General features: G+C 51.2%; 1 protein-coding gene across 1 annotated transcript; it reads right to left on the bottom strand.

Moving 5' to 3' along the window:
- Positions 1 to 506: 506 nt before the first annotated feature.
- CFAP65 (cilia and flagella associated protein 65) lies at positions 507 to 17,691 on the bottom strand. The gene is made up of 32 exons (XM_065750450.1): positions 17,617 to 17,691; positions 17,191 to 17,342; positions 16,428 to 16,530; positions 15,918 to 16,084; positions 15,489 to 15,688; positions 15,219 to 15,364; positions 14,842 to 15,064; positions 14,307 to 14,572; positions 13,921 to 14,121; positions 13,485 to 13,847; positions 13,262 to 13,399; positions 12,330 to 12,575; positions 11,798 to 12,022; positions 11,549 to 11,701; positions 11,174 to 11,339; positions 10,849 to 10,977; positions 10,241 to 10,466; positions 9,861 to 9,989; positions 9,453 to 9,629; positions 8,877 to 8,943; positions 6,320 to 6,430; positions 5,417 to 5,608; positions 4,767 to 4,922; positions 4,478 to 4,621; positions 4,173 to 4,289; positions 3,924 to 4,055; positions 3,312 to 3,377; positions 2,619 to 2,833; positions 2,283 to 2,423; positions 1,846 to 2,142; positions 1,579 to 1,714; positions 507 to 1,053 (listed from the first exon to the last, which is right to left on the bottom strand). Exons 1-32 carry the CDS (start codon positions 17,689 to 17,691, stop codon positions 1,030 to 1,032), a joined length of 5,283 nt encoding a protein of 1,760 aa, XP_065606522.1. The 3' UTR covers positions 507 to 1,029.
- Positions 17,692 to 18,377: the final 686 nt, after the last annotated feature.

Genomic DNA, 18,377 nt, shown 5'->3' with positions numbered 1-18,377 from the left:
ATCCCCCCCATCCCCACTGCTCCGGGCAGCCCCGGCGTTCTGCAGTCGGCTGGATCCCATCTGCTTTAGGAGGACGGCGAGACTGCTGCCCATGCTGCCCATTTGGGAAGATAGCATGGGACCCGTGTTAAGAAAATCCCAGCGAGGAGCCTGTACCTGGCAGACTCACCCCAAACGGCTGCTGCTGCCTTGCTGGGAAGCAGGGAGGTGGCACCCAGCCCCTGCTCTGCACCGGCCCGGAAAACAGAGAAGCTGCCGTGGGAGATCTGGCACCCATCGTGCTGGGAAGGGAGGAGGTGTGCTCTCTGAGCTGGCAGCACAGTATCTCTGACAGCGGGAACAGCTTGGCCCTGGGGCTCAGTACGCGTTACGCACGCAGGGCGCGTGCAGCGAGCAGAGCTCTGGGAGAGCTGCAGCAGCCCCGGGCACAGCCGGCATCTGCCTTCTGCCAAGCTGGGCTGAAACAGCCCGCAGTGCGCGGCTTTCCTGGGGGCTGCGAGGGGAGAAGGAGAGGCTCCCGACCTGCGCCGGCACCGGGGCTTTCTGAGAGCTAACAGTGCCACCTCCCGGCTGAGACAAAGGGACAGGTGGGAAGGGACAGGCAGAGCCATGCGGCAAGCCGAAGCTCAACGGCAGCCTGTTCGCCCAGTGAGAACCTCGCAGATTTAAAAGGAGAGAGTTCATCCAGGGCACTACTGAACCCAGATGCATTGACTACATCTTATTGCACACCGATGTTTGTGCCTGCAGAGGTTGAGCTCCTTTTATTGGGCTGCTGGGTGAGCAGTAAAAGCTGCAGCCCTTCACTGTCTGCAGTAGCGCAGCCACCAGAACAAGGAGTTGCTGGAAGATTCAAACCAGGACACGGGCAAAATGCACAGCCTTGGAGGACAGCAGTGTGCTGGTGTTGAGTCCTGGGGTGGGAGGGTTGGAGCAGCTCTGGACATCATGAGGATGGAATGAATAGTGGAGATGGGATGATCTTGCAGAGCTCAAGCAGCACGCTGTGCCACAGTATGCTCTTGAGGGTTAGGGTGCTGGACTGGTGATTCTGAAAGAGAACAGATGACTTTGGGGTGAGGAGAGTGCAGTCTGCTGCCACCTCCTCCCAGGTAACCATCCATCCCTGTGAGATCACAGGGAATATCCCACCTTCATCTGGACAAGGCTTCTGCAGCTCTGGAGATGACATCTCCATTAAATAACCTTCCTTCCCTTGGTCCCACCTACCTGTAGTCAGCTCCAGGACTGGACAAATCCGTATTCTTTGCCCTCAGCCCCACATCTGCCTCCTCACCTGTTCCCATTCCCTCCCCCTAGATGGATCCTACGCCATCTCAGACCAGGACAGCTTTGTTCCCTTTCTGCTACTTGAGCAGTTTGAGAACACTGCCAAGGAAGGAAATCTGAGCTCCCCAAAGCCTAGCTCACAGGGGATCTGGGATAAGACAAGAGGCAGAGGCCTTGGGGTTGGATTCTACCTTTTGCACAGGCATCCTTGGCACCGAGACCTCAACCTGACTCCACTAGAAAATGGGTTGTGCCTCGGCTTGACACATTAAGGACAGGTCCTTTACCTTTGGAAGGGGCTGGGGGCAGAGCGATGACCCTGGGCCGGGCTGTCAGCACCACCTCCCCACGGCTGGCTTCCACCAGGATGTTCTGCAGCGTGTTTTCCAGCACCATCTCCACCAGACTCCTGAAGGCCGGGTGCCTGAGGGGTTATCAGACAGCTGATAAGGAAGGATGCTTGTTGCAGCTTCCCCCAGCATACATCAGGCTCATGCTGTTTTCTACATGCTGATGCCAACGAACAGTTGTTCTGTGTGTGCAGCTCTTCCTCACCTCTTCATCATTGCCTTCTGCTCCTTCAGCTGCTCATGGTGAAAAACCTCACTCAGCCCCTCACAGGAGCCTAGAAAATCATTGCTGGGAGAGGATTCTTGTCTCATTTCTTTCCTCTCTCCATCCTCCTTGTTGAAAAGATCTGGGTAAGCAGAGAGCCTGGAGGGGACGGTGGAACACTGTTCTCTTTGTTGGGTCTTTGCTGATTTTTCATGCTGGAACTGAGAGAAATATGGGATGGGCTCCTGCAGGCTTCTTTTCACCGCATCATGGAACTGGGTGTTCTCCAGAAGGCCCCTGGGAGGAGGAAAAGAAGAATGTGTCTTGGAAAGTCAGGTACCCAAGTGACCCCTGAGGATCATCGTAACTCAGAGCAAGCCAGAGGGAGAACCCTGGAAGGTGGGCTGCAAAGTGGGTGAGGATGAAGGGGCACGCACCTGATGACACCTGTCAGCACATCAGTCACTATCTGCAGTTCCTCTTTGGAAGCAGTAGCCAGGGAGAGCCATTTGGGGTCCCTCTCCATCCTGTCCCTGTCCACACTCCCATCCACAAACAGCATCTGGTGAGTGAGGGGGCTGAGAACCGGGGAGATGCTCCATCAGTGCCGTGCTACCAAAATGAGCTCCTGCAGACCTGCAGCCTCCCAGCTGAACAGCAGCACCGCAGGAAGCAGGGAGCTGCAGATGTGTTGCAAGGAAGGCACTCTCCCAAAGGAGCGCTACGCTCTGACAGTATCTCCCAGTGGGCCACTTCTCTTCCTGTTCTCTTACCAGGGCAAGAAGTATTTGGGGAACTCCGAGGAGAAGTTGCTGAAGAAGTCCTCAGTAGAGTGGGACCTTGCTGTCACATCAAGGTGTAAAAGGATGGGCCGGGGGGGCTCTGGCTTGACCCACACATGACTGGCTTCTTTGTCTGACAGCAGCCTCCTCCATGTGTGCCCTGCAGGCTGTCTGGCCGTGGGATGGTTCTTAATGGGGGGCAGTGTCTGTCAGAGAACAAGAAATGCAGGTCCTTACTGCTCCTCCAGCCACAGGATTGGGCTAAGTGGAGCTGCTTTCATGTCTCCCGAGCCATCCTTTGGCTTGTCCTGGTGGATGCCCTGACCTTATAGCCTCGCTGCCCCTGTTGACAGCAGTTCAGGTGCTGCCGGCCCTGCCCACGTGCAGCTTTTCTTCTTATTCAAAACCTTCCCAATCTATTCATAAAGAGTTGCTGCAGTCGTGGGTGCATGCAGGGTTCCAAGTTCACTTCCCATTCCCCTCAGCTGGAAAGTTACAGCCCATGGGACACAGCCAGACAGTCTGATTCTCCTGGCTCCTCCAAACACTCTGTGACCCAAAGCCTTGAAGCTACAAATCCTGGTGTGCTCTCTGCCTGGGCTCCCACGCTGCGAGATCCAGCATCTGCCTCTGTTCTAACACAGCCAGTTTGATTCTGCAGCAGCTGACAAGGGCCTCACTTACCTTGAATTTCCTGACCACCGCTGAGGGCTCACAGAGGTCTTCTGTCTCAGCAAAATCTGATGATCTCTAAAAAGTAAAAAGAAGAAAAAAGAAAAAAAAGGGAGTGAAAAATCACAGTGTAGGGAAAGATAAGGAGCAGAACAAGACTCCAGGATTCTTTTACCTCACCCCAGCTGAAAGCCAATAAGCTTGCCCTCCCCTTCTGCACTCGCCACAGTCTTCATGGTAGTTAAATACTTCACGACACTGTTTACCTGTGTTCATAAACTGCCACCAATTTCCAGATCCACTGGCTTTGTCTTTTTTTCCTGAAGTTTCTCATGCACTTCCAAATTTCAGACGATCATGATCAAAAGCAATGTGTTCAGAAAAAGATCATTTCTAAGCTCCTCCCTCTACTATCCCCTCTCAAATTGTTAAAGAGAATACAAGAGGATCTTCGGCTAGAAGTCAGTCCCATTTCCTGCTGCCCACAGAGCAGCTATGAGATCCTGAGGAGATGTGAGCCATCTGTCCTCTCACCAGCTCTTCTGGATTTTCTTAGAGTGTTTCTTGCTGACACTTGGCTGCTGTTCCCAAGCTGAGACAAGCTGTTGCAAAGCATTCACTTACCCCTGGCCTGGGCTTCTTCTCAGCCCTGAGGTCCTGCTCTGTGATGGTGAACTCCACCGCCTGCCGTTCCTTCTCCCTTTCCCACTCCTGCATGTCTCTCTCATACTGAATCAGGGACTCCTGGGTGTACACCTGCAGAGCACATTGTGACTGAGGGTGCAGGGAAAGGAGTTGCAAATGACAGAGCCTGTAGGCAGGGAGTACTGGGCCAGCCCAGGTGATGGAAGCACACAGGCTCCTGGTTCTCACCTCACACACCAGGTCTATGCTGTAGAAGGACACATTTCCTGAAGGCTGCAGTGTGATGAAGCAGAGGGTGCTCCCTCCGGGCTGCACAACTCCCTGCTCTGGAGCAATCCGCAATACCTGTGAGGGGAAAAAAACAAAAACAAAACAAAACAAAACAAAAAAAAAAACAACCAAGCCACAGAGGATTTGTTTCTTTGTCCTGTGCCCATGCTATGTGCCCCCTCCTTGCAGGAAATGCAGATCTGTGGGGTTCTCCATGCTATTCTGGGTAGAGTAGGGTAGAAGAAAATGAAGAAAGGACTCACCTCACTGTCTTTCACATTGCCCGTCCTCCAGGTGAACACAGCTGCCTTGCTCTCCGAGATGTTATTGAGAAAGACCAGTCGACTGGCTCTGGTGCAATCTGGGATATTCCCAATGCAAATCCTGTTGTGTGATAAGGAGGCAGCCTGCAGGAAACAGGGTGAAACAACCCTGTTACAGTAGGATTGAGGAAGCGAGGAGCAGGACATTCTGCTGGTGTTGGGGAAGAAGGGGATCTTTCACACATTCCTGCTCTGATCACATTGCCCATATCAGCACAATTGGACTTACCTGCCCAGGCACAGTTAGTCTGGTGGAACCCAGGACTGAAGGAGACAAAACTTCTCTGAAAGTGGCACTCTCTCCTGAGGCTTTTAAATCGTAGCCTTCTCCCTGGAAGGTGATTAGAACTGAATCACCCCCCAGGATGTGGATGGGAACATCAACCTGCCTTGGACAAGATAAGAGCATGAAGTCCAAAGCTGTAATCAGGAGTGATATGCAAGAAGGCAGTGTTCTTGCTAACAGAGTGCAATTGGTTTGTGTAAATCACATTCATAGGTGAAGAGAAATCCAGGCTCTTTTGCTTTCTTTTCAGTAGCGCACACTGCAGTGATGAAATACTTCAGCTTTGGTCTCTTGTGGGAGTTATTGGAGGCCAGCACTGAGCCACAAATCTGACCAGATATCATTTATACCCCTTGGGCACTGTTAGATCCTTGAAAAATATATACTGTATTGCCCCTGGCTGTGGAAGAAGTGTATTCTTTGGGATGGAGAGACTTATGTGACTATCCATCTGCTCTCAGATTCTGCTCCTTGGAGGGATGGAGCTCAGTTCAGCTGTAGCATTGCACAGGCCAAAAATCAATACAAGATCTAATGAATGTGAGACATAGGACAGCAGAAAGAGTTCCAGGCAGTCATGAGAAAGACCTTACCAAGTATGTTCTGGCTTCCAATGGTGAGAAGATCCACTCAATATGACCTATTGTGCCAGGGGCTATTTCTCCTCTGGGAGTCAAGCAGAGAAATACAGGATGCTGATAATTGTCCTTCTGCACCCTCTCGATGCTGTCCAGCTGAACCTCAAACATCACTGGCACGGAGCCGCCGTTGTAGAGTTCGTAAGTCTAACGTGAATCAGAGAGTGCAATGCTCGTGACAACCCTGCACAAGTTAAACTAGTTGACACTTCCCCAGAGGACTCTGATAAGCATTAATAATTAATTAGTCAGCTCCTCTCCTAAGAATGAAGGACTTTGTAGTGTTAGGAGTTATCACGGAGGCTCTAATAGGCTCTGCGCTGAGCATTTATCACTACACATGTACGCTGATGGCTACAGTGCCTCTCCAAGTGGTGCCCTGTGTATTCAGTCTAGGAAAAAATTAATACAAATTAGCTAAAGCAATCGCTGTAAAGCAGATTACTTGAAATGCAAAAACACTCTTACTAAAGTGATTTTAATTCAATTCAGTCTCGCTCATTTCCCAAGTAAATTAGGCAGAACAGAATCAAAGCTCCCTCTTTTTTTTTTTTCTTTTTTTTTCCTGAATAAGTATTTAAGGAAGTTTAATTAATTTACTAAGAAACTAATTAGGATTTATTTCCAGAGTGCCTGGAGCAGCTAGACTAGTCATCACTAGGGTCCAACACAAGAGAACAAGGGTAGAGTCCAACACACTTTATAAACATTCTGGCTGGAGATAATGCCAATTCTTGTAGAACTGGTGATAAGGAGAGGTACTTTCCCTACAGCCATCTCAGCACCCAGTTTCCAGTCTCTGCCTGATATCAGGTTCAACATATTGCTGCTGCTGGTTTTGGACCCCAGGATGCTCACCTGTACTGGGGGGTGGGATGTCCCAACCGCAATGGGTATGAAGAGATGCTTCGAGGAAGCAAAATGAACGTACCGTTGTTCCCTCTCCACTGTCACACCTCTGAAGTTCAGCTACAGAAGAAAGAAACGCAGTCACATTCTCAGACAACTTTGGTCCCATCAGCAATGGCGACACAAATACTTTGTAAGCTGAGGGGAATACGCTCACAGCCTTACATTGGTAACACCAAGAACATGAGCCCAAAGGCAAAGCAAGGAGCTGGAGAGCCTGTTCAGCTGCTGGCTTTTCTCTGAAAGGCTTGCAGGTTGTATCAGATATGGCACAGTTCTCCTTTCTGTGTCAGGCATCAGCCTCAGTGCTCTTGGCAAGTATACAGTAGAAATCCTCCATGCATGGAAGTATCTGTACATGGCAGGCTGTGCTGCTGTGACATCCAAGCCTTTTGGGAAGCCAGGAGTTGAGGTAAGTAGTGGCCTCCTCCTGGAAGGGACCTCTTGGAAGCCCTCCCTCTGCAGAACATGCTGTTCCAAGAATGTGGCCAACAGAGAGTTCAAAGGCTGCTGAAGTTCCCAGCTGAATTTTGGGCGATTGAGTAACGACTAACAGTATCCTGTTAGTAAAGCAGCCACCACGTTGTGCACAGCAGATGGAGTCACAGTGCTGGTTCATGGAAATGAAGAGATACAGGGCTCTGCATGAGGAGAGAGCTGTAGCCAGGCTCAGATGAGTCATGGTGCAAGGTTTCCAGCAGGATCACCTCAAAGCACCCATGAGCTGTCTGCTGCCTGGAGACAGGGGCTCAGAAGGAATCATAGAGCTCATAATGGACAAAGGGAGCTAAGTCACTGCAATTTACCATTAGCCTAAAGCACGGCTACTTTTCCAAGTGCATGCACAGAAGATAAGGAAGACATTAGCAATGGTAGGTGGAAACCTTGGATGGACACCTGAGGGAGATGCTGTGTGTATCAGCAGCTGTGACAACAGCAGAGAATGCTGATTCTTACAGAAGAGCCCCTTCCAGTTCAGTTCCATAAGCAAAGTAAGGAGAGAGGACTAGAAATACAAAGCTAACAAAGCCCCGCATGGGATTTCATTGTTTCATCTTTTCAAAGCACTCCACGAGTGTTCAGCCAGCCAGGGGCCTCGACAAGCCAGACACCAAGCAAAGAAATGGAGAACTAGAGCTGATGTTTCCAAACTGCAAGGGGAATTGAGTCAGAAACTTTCCTGCGGTTTGGGAGCAAAGCACCCATTTGTATTACCTGAGGGCTGGCTAACATCACTACTCTGTGGCCAAGCAGTCTGAAATCTGGCAGAAGGACCAGGCAATATGCTAGCTACCTCTGCTTTGTTGCTATATCAGTTTTTCCAAAACCTAACTTCTGGAGTGACATCACAGTGTTTTCTTCCCTTAAGGTTAGCAAACACTCTGCAAGATTCTGAGTTCCAGGTGAGGCAATGGCATCAGCACAATGGCAAGGGTGATTTCAATGGGTTATGGCAATTTCTGCCCTGGAGGTTGGTGGCTCTATGCTCTATGTCCATGGAAGGAAGGAGAGTACTCTGTGTTCAGCCCCTCAGCTGCCCTCTCTGCAGAAGGAAGAGCCTCTCCCGCTCCTATGTTCTGATACTGTCACTGTGCATCCTTTGGTGGTTGAAACCACCTGCACTGCTCCAGGTCACTGCTGCTGTCACAGAATCAGAGAATCGTTTGATGGAACCTCAAAGGCCATCTACTCCAACTCCCTGCAACAGACAGGGACACCTACTGCTCCATAAGGTGCTCAGAGCCCTTCCAGCCTGAAACTTCCTTCTGTCCAACCTAAAGGCACCAGGTACCCCAAAGCCTAATGCGTCAGTGGCCAGCTGGTGAAATGCTCATTGCCACTCTCTGTGCCAGGCAGGCAGAGCACAGGGAGCCCGTCCAAGGGCTTTGGGGGAAGGCACAGTTAAGCCACTGTTTGAACAGCTTGGTCAAAGGGTTGGATTTTCAACTGACAATAGTCCTGAAAGAAAAGAAAAATAAAAGAGATGTGTGAACACAATGGTCCCACAGGAAACTTCAGAGGCAGACAGGAAGGCTCAGACGGGCATGAGCTGTGCCCGGCAGAGCACAAGGTGACTCTGACTCTAACTGACAGTCTGAGAGAGGGGGAGAGAGAAAAATTCATTCCAAGCCTGAGGAAATACCATGAGATAACACACAGCAGATCAGCTCCAGGATGCTTTAGCAAGTGGCGAAGCAGGAGGAATGAGTAGGATGCTCCTCAACTGTTGACAAGGAGGAAGAAGTGGGTGGACCAAGGCACTGGGGCTGCAGTAGGAACAGCCAACCAGGAGTGCTGGGCTGGGGAAGCAGTGCAGTGCCACATCATGGTGTGCTAGAATCACAGATTTGTCAGGATGTCGACTTTGTCTCTGCTTTGGATAATGCAGACCACAGGGGAAGGCCCCAGGCTTCTGCCCCATGCAGTTCCTGGAGAAATGCCCTGTAATCCAGCTCCTGTCTGCTGCTGTTCTGCAAACATATGCAAGAGACACCTGCTGCCTTACCAGAATCTCATGGCCGTAGGAAGCCTTCAGCAACACAGGCAGGTGATCAGTGCCAACAAAATCATGCCTAGCAGTGTAAGAGGAGGAGGAAAAAAATAATTAGAAACCAACCTTGAGCTCAGGGTGGTAGAATCAGGGTCACACGGTACATTAGAGACAACTCATTTCCCGGCTAAAGAGTCACTGTTGCGTAAGAGCCACTGAGAGAGGGAGGGAGACAGTTGTACTCGGGTGGGAACAAGTAGTGCAGTGTTGGTTTTAGTCATACACCAATGCAGGGACCTGAGATTCTAGGCCATATGAAGTGTCAGCCCTTCTTAGACCAGGTCAGCTATCGAAGGAGAGCTGGCCAGCTGCCTGCACACCTCCCACAGGCACACAGGGGCTAGGAGCTCTAGCTGTTGGCAGAGACAAGAATTTCACTGTATAGTCATCACCACAGAAAGTACAGGCTCAGGGACTTTGTACTTGACCAGTGACTGCTGGGCAAGAGGCACATGAAGGGAAAGGATCTAGTGTAGAAGAAGGAGGGCATTCTGCCATCAGGTGTTCTGGCACGCAGGATGATGCTATCACCTGTGTGAGAGCTGGACAGTTTCCTCCTGTCCTGGAAGAAGCTTCCCTGACTTTGGGGAAACGCTGAAGAGCTGATTATCCTGAATTTTCATCTGGTGCAGCTCCTGTGGGTTGAGATCTGCATCCTCTGCCCAGTGTTCCAAGTCCATCTTCTGGTCATAAGGAAAGAGGAAGGCCCTAGGGACCCAGTGAGCTGGTCAGCAGCAGGAACAGACAGCTTGCCCAGCTCAGTGTCCTCAGTCCAGCCGGGCTTCCCCCACCCAGACCCACCACCAGGCGTCCTTCACACCCCCACAATACAAACTACATCACCCCCTTCATTCTCTAACATCTCGTGGCCCCTGTGAGCATTTTTACATCCCCAGGCAGACCCCGAGAGAATGATGAGCTCCATCCAGCACTGCTTACCACTCCACAGGCACCACACCGTTGTTCACCAGCAGGAGCATCACAAGGGCAGGCTCCGAGCCTATGGGGGCAGCCCCGAAGTTGAAATCCAGCAGGAGAGGGGTGTGTATGGGAGGAATCAAGCACGTGCTGATCAGTGAGGAGAAAGGAAAGATTAAACTGAGACACAAGGTTTGAAACTAGATGGCTTAAGGTTCCTTCCAACACAAGCTATTCTATGATTCTACACTATCTATCTTCCTTTTGATTCTTTGATCCTTCCGCATTTTTTGGAGAAAGGATACTGGGTATTAGGAATGCCTTTGGATTTTCACTGATGTTTTACATATGGTATACACGGAGGATATGCAAGTTCTGTTTGGCTGAGCCCCTCACCTCACCTGTGCCTGGTGGGAACCTTGCAGATGAGCTCGCTGGGAGCTGGGTCTCGCTGCAGGTATTCATTCAGCGTGTCCAGGGAGAGCAGCCTCCACAGGTGCAGCCTGCTGATGCTGCTGGCACTCCCTGCTGAGCAGGCATCAGCGATGTAGAATGTTGGGTGGACGCCTGTCGCTTCTATACAGCAGAGGGGTTGCTGTTCTACTTTTGTACTTGCAAGATCTGGAGCTTGGGAGAGAAATAACAAACAGTAGGCATGTGATGTTAAGGAACAGCTGCCCAGGACAGCTACACAGGAGTGGTTGCATGGAGTTCTCAGGATGTTCTTCAGGATACATCGTAGGAAGCCATGGTCGTGTGGAGGAGCACAGAATCTTGTGACACAGCAGGGAGACTGGAGCTCTCCTGGGCTCTATGCCTCATGACTAAGGCATATCTAATCCCCAAAAAGTAAAGCAAAAGTGAAATAGCATGAAGGTGCAGATGAACTGCTCAGCACAAGGATTTCTGCTATCAGGACAGTTACAGTCCTGCACAGTTTGGTTTATTATAGCACAGTCAGCTTGGATGGAACATTTTCTCCCCCTTCCCACAAACATCCATTTCTCACCTGCAGGAGTGCAGATAGCATAGCTGATTGACCAGGTGTAGTGCAGCCGCCGGGCTGGCCTGACTGTTACTTGTACAAAAGCTTTTGATCTTGCAGGGATTGTCCCTCTGGAGTGTTCCAGTTCCAAAGCTGCAGGAGAAAGGTGCTGGCGTGAGCTCTGGGCATCACTGATGTATTCTAAAGCACACAAGTGTCCAGTACACAGCTTATGAGAATGGTTGCAAGTTAGCCAGAAAGCATCTCAACCTTTGAGCTCATGCTAGCAACATTTTGCAGAAAAGCAGGTACAGACAAGGGCCGATCCCAAGCTAGTTTCCCCCAGTACCTGTTGGATCACTGCAGACTTCCTCAGGGTCACAAAGCCCAGTGATCTGCTGTTCCACGCTGAGGGTGTACTCCAGAGAACAGATCCCATCATTCATCAGAACCAAGCTGCAGCCTTTCAGGTTGCCAACCAGAACATTTCCGAGGTCCAGGTGCTCCTTTTGTGCCTGGAACACAAGCCCACCGTGCAAAGGTCACCATTACACATAGAGCATAGCAGTGAATGTAGCCACTGCTTTGGATCTCGGCCACCACTTTAGACCACATGCAGAACAAATGGAGGAGAGCAGTCAATGGGAGGAGGGAGCTGGGAGCCAGCAACTCACATCCCACCACAGCCCCCACTCCAACTACCCAGTAGGCCCCATTTCCTTACCCTGATGGTGCCCATTGCCCCCTCTCCAATGATCCTTAAGGTATAATGGACATTTTGAGGAGACACGAGTGGTGGGCTTTCCCAGCCCACAAACACTGTAGCTTGCAGGAGATACTTGGTCACCTTGTCAGGGGTAAAAGTCCATGCTTGAGCCTGAAATCACAAAGGGAAGGAGAACATTCACAGGAGCTCCGGACCAGAGCTGTACTGTAGAGAACACAATGTTACTGCAGTAGAACCTGAGCTTACCATGGCTTCATAGGGCTGGAGAAGTCCTGCTGCTGGCTTAACAGACAGGAGTTTGCTGTCTGAGAAGTGGATCTTCCATGTGAAGGCCATGGGTAGCCTTGTGCAGTTCTTTATTGTATACCTTTGTGTTGAGGAGGTCCCTATGCAAACAGGTTTGAAGTATAGATTCCCATCACCTTCTAAGAGCAAGAGAAGGGATTCTGCACAACTCCGGAGAACAATCTCCTGTGGAATTCAAGTAAAAGCAATAGATGTTAGCTAGAAGTCTCAGCTGGATGAACCTTGTAAGGGTGTTGCTCTTTCCAAGATGAAATCAAGAACAAATGGGGGATGAAGAAGTATGGGAAGGACTCTGGATGGAGCTCTGAGCATCATACAATGTATTCCAGGAGACAGAGACACAAGGAAATAAGGGATATAGAGTATCTGGCATCACAAGCATCTTCCATCTGCAGTGTGGATGGAGATCCGAGAAGAAGACGAGCACAATGGAAGAAATCTTCCTCACAGTCTTCTCCTTCCCTCTGCTTACCTTGGTGTACCCCGGACAGGAGTTCAGCTGCAAGGGCAGGATGTGCTGCTGTGATACGGTCTTAACTGGGTGAGTGGAGAGAAAGAAAATCTGGTGACCTCCTGGCATGATATGTCCTGAGTGGGGCTTGACCAAAACAGAGGGACAAGCATCTTTGTTCACGCTGAAGGTCATCATTGAGGTGCCGGTGTTTGAGAGCAGAGCACTGCAGTAGGTGTCCATGTCCAAAGTCACGGGAGGAAAAGTCTGGAGGAAGCAAACAAGAAGGGTTGTTTGCACTAGGTTTAGGAAATCAGCTTAAAGAAGAAGTTTGCTTTATGTTGAATTCCAGGTTTTGATAAGCATCATCCTGAGCCTTTGAAGAATTCTGTAGCTGCTTCTCTCCAAGTAAAGGAAACAAGTCGTGCAAGAATACACAGTCTGGTCTTTTCCCCTCACACAGCAGTTCTTCCCTTTCATAGATGTATGGGATCTTACAGGATCACTGCTTTATTGTATATACACTCTACAAATACAGCAGGGAGAAGCAGGAAAACTTTCACTCCACTTTGCAATCCTCTTACAAAAGTGTGGATTCTGTGCTCTGCTCTCCATTTGTCTAAGTGTGTGTGGAGTGCCTAAGGCTCCTGAGGGGAGACTAAGCACCCTTGTCAGTTCCTACACCCTGTTAAGCAGGCAAGAAGGAGATTCCAAGAGCTTTTCTCTCTGAACTGATGAGGTGCTGCATGCAACCTGTCGCACTGGAGGTTGGGAAAGTAACACAGGACAAAAGACATCCTACTTCTGTCCCAAATCTGGAGTCTCTCCATCACTGTAAATCACCTGAGGCATGTCTCAGGATGGTACAGCATGGTCAAAGCAAAAGTTCACAAGTAAACACGGAGCATCTCTGCAAAATCCCAACTTCTTTAAGCACACCAACTGTCATGTACCTTGGGGACATCCAGGAGGTACTGTGGGATGAAGTGCTCCCGTTTTGCTTCATATGTATGTGCCCTCAGCCTGATGGTCAGGCACCAGGGTGGGCAGATGGTGGCATCCTCCTCAATGTTGCTGTATTGTCTCAGAACCTACAGGCACACAGGAGACAGAACTGCATGCATGAGGGAAGGGAGTGTGGCAAAGTGCCTCCTGGCCCCAGTCATTGCTACTAACCTTGTAGAAGGCAAAACCTTCCAGCTCTGCAGCGTAAAGGCTGTTGAGATGCGTGGGCTGGAAAAGGACACGGAAGGCTGAGGACTTCAGAGGCGGGATGTCACAGCTTTCTGGGGTCACCTGGAAGGCACTGCCGTGGCTTGGAGTCCAGGCAACAGTGATCATCCCTTTAGTGTGGTTGCTGACACAGAGAGGAAGCGATTCTGCCTTGCAGAGTGGCACGCAGCACCCAAAATCGTGCTCTCTGGGGCTCACACTAACATGAGGTGGAAACAAGGCCAGGTCACTGCTTACACCATCGTAGAAATATTCGGTCATGGAGCTGGCTTCGGCGTATTCCTTGCAGGGCTTATCTGCAGGGATCTACAGGATGAGAGTGTCTTGGTGTCTGTGGGGTAAACGTGGCACCTTGGACTTCCAGGAGGGCAGCTCATACCTCAGGGAGCAGCATGAGGGCCCTCTTCTCATCCATCTGCAGCTTCCCATCCCTCAGCATCGCACTCAGGATATCGGGAGGATAGAAGGTCAGCCCCCTCACTGTGTTGGTCCGGTACCAGGAGAGATGTCTTGCCTGCAGGATGGCTGGCTTAGTGGTGTCTGAATGGCAGGTACCAAAGAAGTCCACATACAAGGGTTCCTGAGAAAACAGCAGAAATCCCTGTATGAAATAAGCTGCCCTTCTGTGATTGCCTTGAGAGTTACCTTACAGATTATAGACACAGAGATATACCAATTTCCAGGGGCTGCTAGTTTCGGGAGGCCAGCCCTGGTGGGTTACACTGCAAAAACCCTCTGAGCTGATACCACTTGCTGCTCCCTTACCTGGTGGTGGATGAGGCACACCACTCTGCGGTGGTAGCTGATGGGGTGAGCAGGGCGAAAGGTCACCTTCAGCACTAGGGTTGTTGTGCCCTTCAAGACCCCACAGGGGTGATCCAAGGAGAAGACGCTCCCCCTGCCATCAATATCAAACTGGTAGTACGCAGGGACATCTGAGACATTGCTGATTTTCAACATCTGCACTGAGCTTTCCCCAAGATTGATCCAGTCGAAGTCTACAGAGGATTGGTGCAGGGACACCAAAGGGCCTAGAACAATGACACAACACAACCAATATTCCCCAACCAGCATGGCTTCACCAGCAACCCCACCAGTCCCAGCGAATGGCTTCACATTCACCTCCAACTATCTCACATCTTTTTCAAGACTGTGTAAACTTCAAGCAGTGCCCCAGGGATGGCATGGGTGGCAACAGAAAGTACGCCTATGAGGGCTGGGACAGTCCCTAGTTCTTTCCCAAGCTCTAGCATTTCCCCTGCAGGGCTGAGGAGAAGGCAGAAACATGGGAGGCTTTCACCTTTACATGAGCCAACCATCTTCAGAACGGTCTGCTGGAGGCACCCAGTGGGTGTGACAGTGAGATAATCTGTGCAGAGCTCTCCTACTGCCTGTGGCTGGAACTGTATGCTCAAGGCCAGCTTCCCTTTGGCAGGAACAACAGCATGGGACACATTGAAGGAGAAGGCATGATCTAGAAGCAGGGGATCTTTTGCTCTTTCTATCATACATGGTGCATCAACCTGCAAGCAGAGAAGAAACAAGCTCATCAGGCTTTATTCACACTCCCACCTGGGCTATATTCGCAGCATTACAGGAGATTCCCAAACCACATCCCCCAGGGACACATGCCAGCTTGTTGCCCTCTTACAATAAGCAGTCTCCCTCTTCACATACCTCAGACATGTTGAGGATTTCTACACACTTCTCCACTCTTGTGCCCACTGGCACTGATCCGAAGCACAGCACACCCTGTAACATGCCAAGCTGTCCACCTTTGTGCTGTTCCCCTGGCACGTTCACTTGCAGATAGGGGTATTTGGCTGTTAAAGAGGATAACACACAGCATCACCCCCAAGCACAGCACCCCATGTATCCGTGTGGGACACTGCTCTAAGGTTCAGGATAATACATGCTTCTCAAGTGTTCAATGCAAGAATGGCTAACCCTGGGCTCTTAGCTGCATGGTCCTCTTCTGCTTCTCCTCAGCACCAAACCAGCACGTCGCTATCACGTTGCACACTGCAGCCACCTTGGGTTGGAAGAGCACTGTAATGACACACTCAGCACCTGCGCCCAGCACGCCGTGCTCAGGAATCATGCAGAAAGGGCTGGGGGTCTCCCAGGCAAACACCGTGATGAAGTCACTAGGAGGCAAGAACATTTGGAGAAGATGAATGGAGCCGTTCTGCCTGTGCAGTCGTGCATAGGATGAGCCTTTCCCAAAGGGTTGCAGTGGTGAACATCAGAATCCCTAGTGCATCTGGCCAAATGTTCTGGTTTGGCTTGAAATGAGCTGTACTCAGTGGGAAGCCCAGGAAGGTGGCCACGTATGTGATGAAACAAAGGGAGGCATCTCAGCACCATGGCACTCACCCCACGTTGCGCACAGTGAATGTCGTCTCCACAGTATTGTGCACGGCACAGAGAGGCAACTGGACAGCAGTTGGGAAGGACAGGCAGGGGCGTGGGAGCACAGCATGCAGGGCAACGGAGAACTCCCCCTCGGCCTTCTGGAAGCAGATGCTGTCTTTATAGTCCCTCTGCACAAAGAAGCGAGGGGAGACAGCAGTGAGATGGGCTTCCTTGAGCTGAGTTCTGCACTAAATTCATCCCATTGATCTCCAGGATCTAGCCAGGGGTATGTATTTCACACGCCTTATTGTATTTGGTGAGAGACAACATGGGAAAACTGGGAATACTTTGTGCAAGGAGCCTTCTTATAACTGTCAGCCATAAGCACAGGCAAACTGCTCCCCCAGCTGTTGGAGACACAGGGATTGCAGGAGAGTTACGCTGTCCTACACTTAGAACCTCCCATAAGGACAGATTCCTTCCCTGGAAGCCAAGCAGGCACTGAGAGCAGATTTGATGCTGCCACTTTACCTTTTCAGTGGGCCGGAAAATGATGGGCAGGGTTAAAGACATGCCAGGGCTCAGGACAATTGGCTGGGGAAAAACGGTGATGAAGAATCGCGTGGAAGGACATCTGGATAATGAAATTAAAATGGGAGATTTTGTCTGATGTCATACAGCTGTTGTTGTTCTGTTAGGTAGCAGGAAAGAGAATGAAGCATTAAAAGCCTCCAAAGCCCTCCAGTTAAAAGCAACTGGCAAACCTGACCCCAAAGTCACTCAGCACACTGGAACAGAATCCAGGTGTCCTGAAAATCCATTCCCAGCTCTAAATACCTGCCTCCTCCTTCAGCAATGTTTTACATTTCCAGGCCATGTAGTGTGTGCCAAACTCTTACTAAGGGCAAAAACATTTGAGTCTCAGAGCAGGCAGGGTCACAGGGAGTGCTGGCATGGCCTGATGTCCAGTGGGATTCCCTGAAGCCATGGTTTCAGGACACACCAGTGGCTGGCTGGCATGCATCCACGATTCAAATCTCACTAGACTGGAAATGCCTCACAGACAGAAGTATCAGCAAAACCGAATTTTAAAAAGGCATTTCGTTTTAAATACCCCTGCTGGGAACAAGGGCTGTGCATCTGAATTAGCAGGTTTCTGCCCTGCCTTGCCAGCACACAGCCCAAGGGAAGAGGGGCAGATTGGAGGGCGGGTGCTGAAGTGATGGACGGAGCAGAAGGACGAAGAGGCAGTGAGAGGGAGAGGAGGAAAAGGAGAAGTAAACTTCCCACACACCTGTAGCTCAGCTTCTGGGTTTTCTCATGAACGTTCTTCAGCACCAGATATTTGATAATCTCCTTTCCAAGCTCCCAACCACGCCACTGGAGCGTCTCTGCCACTTCAATGCCCCAGAATGTGCCTTTCTTCTTCGCCTTTCTTGAAGTCTGCTTAGGATTTTGCAACGGGAACATCAGCAGTTTGTGAAGGGGGGAGGAGAAGCCGTCTCTACAGCTGCTACCTTGCACTAAAAGCTACGTGACCCTGGCAAAGGACGTAGAGCCACCCCGTGGCAGGGCCCCAGGAGTTCACAAAGCCCCATGGGATCCTCCTGGATGTCAGAAACTATAGAAGCAGGGTTTACAGAGTTGGTGGCTATCCTCCTTTTCCTGCCCTTCCGGTAAATTCACCCGTGCCAACAACACCCTTGGCCCCAGCACTCACCTTCCTGACGCAGCCACAGCACCTCTTCCGGATAGGGTCCGTGCTGGGGGGCTCCCCCTGCTCCTGAGCCAGCATCTGAGAAGCGAGAGGAGAGCGTCCTCACACGCGCCGCTCCTCTGCCAGGCTCCGTGCTGCCCAGCTCCCCGTGTCCGAGCCCACCGAGCCCGCCCCACCTCGACTCCCTGTGCCGGCTCAGCTCCACGAAGCATCGCCCCCGTCGCTATGACAACGGGACGCGGCGGCGTCTCCCGTAGCTACGCCGGCAGCCGCCCCGGCTCAAACCGCGCCCGGCTGCGGCCGCCAGAGAGCAGCAGTGGGACGCGGAGAGGCTGCGGTGGGGTCGGGGGTGGGAGCATGTAGGGGGTCCAGGTAGGGGAGAAGGATGGGGAGATGCGTGGGGGTAAATATAGGGGTGCAGATAGGAGGATGTGGGGAGCATACGGGGGAGTGCAGGTGGTTCAGAGGGCAGATAAGGGAGTGTGGATGTGGGGGGGTGAAGTGGCGCAGAGGGCAGATGAAGGCCAGGAGAAGATAGGAAGATGGAGGTGGAGGGAGGCACGATGTGTATGGTGGAAGACGGGGGTGCAGGTGGAGCAGAGGGCCAACAGGGAGCAGATGGGAGCATGTCAGGGATGCAAGGATGGATGGAGGGGTGCTGGCAGGGCAGAGGTGGGTGCAGAAGAGAGCCTAAGGGAAAGAGGGGATGAGGGTAGGCACTGGAGAGGGGGCAGAGATGAACTGAAGCTGAAAGCAGAGGTGCA

This window comes from Cyrtonyx montezumae, unplaced genomic scaffold, assembly GCF_038088225.1.
Source record: "Cyrtonyx montezumae isolate F1298 unplaced genomic scaffold, pur_monq_1.0 scaffold_7, whole genome shotgun sequence".
Classification (NCBI taxonomy): Eukaryota; Metazoa; Chordata; class Aves; order Galliformes; family Odontophoridae; genus Cyrtonyx; species Cyrtonyx montezumae.
The sequence above is the reverse complement of the archived record's forward strand: the minus strand, read 5'-3'. Positions and strand labels throughout refer to the sequence as shown.